Genomic DNA, 2,940 nt, shown 5'->3' on the forward strand with positions numbered 1-2,940 from the left:
TTCCTTCCATGAAAGGAATCGACTAACCGATGAATTGGGAAATTCCAATCAAACACTTGGCGTTTGTCTCCTCTTAATCAGAAGAGATTTACTCACTGCAAAAGGAGAAACAAAACAAACAAACAAGCAAAAAACAAAAGTCAAATCGGCTAAAAGAAACTCACACAAAGATGAGAGAAAAAGATCTAAGGGATGACTTTTTATTAGAAATAAATGGGTTTTTAAAAGGTTTTTTTGTCTGATTTTTTAGTTCTTCATAAAAAAAATTGGAAATCAGACATTAGTTTTCTCGCTATAATCTTCACCACCAAATAAATCTCATTTCAAAAGAGGAAGAAAAATAGAATAAAAGAGAGAATCGATCAGTGAAGTCAAACACCAATCCGTATCTGATTTTTGAATTAGAGACGGTAGAGAAGATAATACTCCAATGGGATTCAACCATGAGATCTGAAAATTTTAAATTCCTGGGAAAAAAAATTCAGCAAAGAGAAATCAAATCTCCGAAACTCCATACTGTCTGAGAATAAGATCCATTCAATTTTCATTAAAGCTTCAATGACTAAGATAAGTTATGGAGGTTTGGCGATGGGTGAAGCCGTGAAGGAGAACGAACAATTTTTCTTTTTCTTTTTATTTTAAAATTTTTATCAGATAATTTTTTTTTATTAGGTCCGGTTTTAATTGGTTTAATTTTGAGTGTATGTGGTTTGATCTCAGGTTCACAAGCTAAACCAATGTAACTCAGGTTTGAGGAGTTATAAGTGTAGAACTAATTTTTCGGGGAGTAATAGAAATTGAACTTTTTTTTCGGAAATATCTAAATCGGTGTCAAAATTCATGCTCTATCTAGCTAGATATGATAGTTTTCAGGGGGCAATACTTCATTCTCCCGTATTTCTAGGAACTATAAGAATTGAATAATGAAATAATTAAGTGGTATGATCTAAATCATACTACCATCTTGAAGAAAAAAAAAACAAAATAAATCTAGCTTTGAAAAGGACACGAGATTCTAAACGCCGTACCATGAGTTTCGACTAGTATTTTTTTATACTAGTATAGATGAATCATTGAGTCAAACACTCAAACATCATAATCATATTTTATACGTTACCCGGATCATATACAAATATTAGTTTCTTCATAGTGTATTTATCGGACGGACAAAAAATACGTGTATTTGTCAATCTCAAAGTATAGAAATGTCTTTTACCAAGAATGGTTGATAATTGATACAATAAAGAAAAAGGAATAAAAATTATGAGTTAGGTTGAACCGTTGAAGCTCTCGCACAAAAAAAAACTCTTCAATCCTGGGGGGGAATTGAATAACTATATTAAAATCTCAGTTGGTTAAGTAATAAGTTCAACGTTATGGGGACATATCATAAATAATACTAAATATAAGCCTTTACTCGTAAAATTCGAAAGGTTTATTTCTTTCTAATTACAGAGCGTAACTACCATCGTCGTCTCCGCGAGTTCTTCTCGGCTGCTTAAGGCCAAAGAAAAAAAAATAAACTCCTTTTATCATTCCTTCTTCTCTCACTTTACTCGTTCCAAATTTTTAATTTTTTTTTTTTTTTGATAAGTGCGATCCTCTTCAAGAGGATTTCTCTGGCATATCATAGTCATACATTTGTACCGATCAATCCACTCATATAACACAATCTTGTCGCGAATCGAAAACGTTTTCATAATAATCTGGTAATGCTTTCGATTTTAGATTTCTTAAGCGGAGATCGACTAAACGAGCAACTCGTCTGATTGATTAGTTTTTGTTGGTTTGTTAGTGAATATACACAAAGAGAAGATGGGTGCTCCGTTAGTGTGCCACGGGCATTCTCGTCCCGTCGTCGATGTGGCTTATAGTCCGGTGACTCCAGATGGGTTCTTTCTCATTAGCGCAAGCAAAGGTATGATCTTTTCATATCGATGATTCAAGTCTTGATCGATTTGTATTTATAAATCTATCATCTTTATATGTAACTGCGGCTATCTTGGATTATGAATATATGATCTGCATAGAAGAATTGAATTGGCATCTTCTTGTTATTTATCTTCTGTTTTGGCTGATTTAATGGAGAAATTAGGTTGTAACTCTAGCTGAGTCGTCTTCTGACTTTTTGGATATTCAGATTCGAACCCGATGCTGAGGAATGGGGAGACTGGTGACTGGATAGGGACTTTTGAAGGACATAAGGGAGCAGTTTGGAGTTGCAGCCTTGATAAGAATGCTATGCGTGCTGCCTCAGCTTCTGCAGATTTCACTGCGTATGTTCTTCTTTTTTTTTAATGCTTACAGATATATTTATGAGGGATTATGTTTCCAGAGACAGTGATTAGGTGCATTAATGGGCATTATTAGTAACTTTCCGGGGATTAAGACTGTTTCTTTGTAACTGTAACACATTTCAGGAAGATATGGAATGCATTGACAGGAGATGAATTACACTCCTTTGAACACAAGCACATTGTCCGTGCATGTGCCTTTTCAGAGGTATGATGCTTAGTTTCTTTTCCAAACAAAGAGTTATTTGATCACTTTGCCAAGTTTTCTACTTACAATGGTGGGATGTAGGATTTGATGGTCTGGAATCGTTCGTGTAATTTGTGTGTTCTATTGTGTTATATATTATAAATGCACAACTAATTACATTACATTCTAGGACACTCACCTTTTACTCACTGGTGGAATGGAGAAAATTGTTCGGATATTTGATTTGAATCGGCCAGACGCACCACCAAAAGAAATTGGAAATTCCCCTGGTTTAATCAGAACCGTTGAATGGCTTCATAGTGATAATACTATCTTAAGCTCTTGCACAGATACCGGTGACATTAGGTATGTCATCATATCATCCCTGGGTTTAGACTCAGTCCTTTAGTATTCCTGGTTTCATTGTCCTTTTGTTATATGCCTTCTGTAGGTTATGGG

The 2,940-nt window shown here is 34.7% G+C and overlaps 1 protein-coding gene across 2 annotated transcripts in view; it reads left to right on the forward strand.

The window, feature by feature from the left end:
• The window catches only part of LOC104774226 (serine-threonine kinase receptor-associated protein), a 3,489-nt gene continuing 2,013 nt past the window's right edge, over nucleotides 1,465-2,940 (forward strand). The window contains exons 1-5 of one of the 2 annotated variants that reach the window (XM_010498883.2): nucleotides 1,465-1,709; nucleotides 1,796-1,918; nucleotides 2,141-2,276; nucleotides 2,421-2,502; nucleotides 2,672-2,847. In XM_010498883.2, coding sequence (XP_010497185.1) covers nucleotides 1,816-1,918; nucleotides 2,141-2,276; nucleotides 2,421-2,502; nucleotides 2,672-2,847 — 497 coding nt within the window. In that variant the 5' untranslated portion in view covers nucleotides 1,465-1,709; nucleotides 1,796-1,815. The remainder of the gene's footprint in view (nucleotides 1,710-1,795; nucleotides 1,919-2,140; nucleotides 2,277-2,420; nucleotides 2,503-2,671; nucleotides 2,848-2,940) is intronic. The other variant, XM_019243469.1, reaches the window with a different exon arrangement.

This window comes from Camelina sativa, chromosome 3 (assembly GCF_000633955.1).
Source record: "Camelina sativa cultivar DH55 chromosome 3, Cs, whole genome shotgun sequence".
Lineage (NCBI taxonomy): Eukaryota > Viridiplantae > Streptophyta > Magnoliopsida > Brassicales > Brassicaceae > Camelina > Camelina sativa.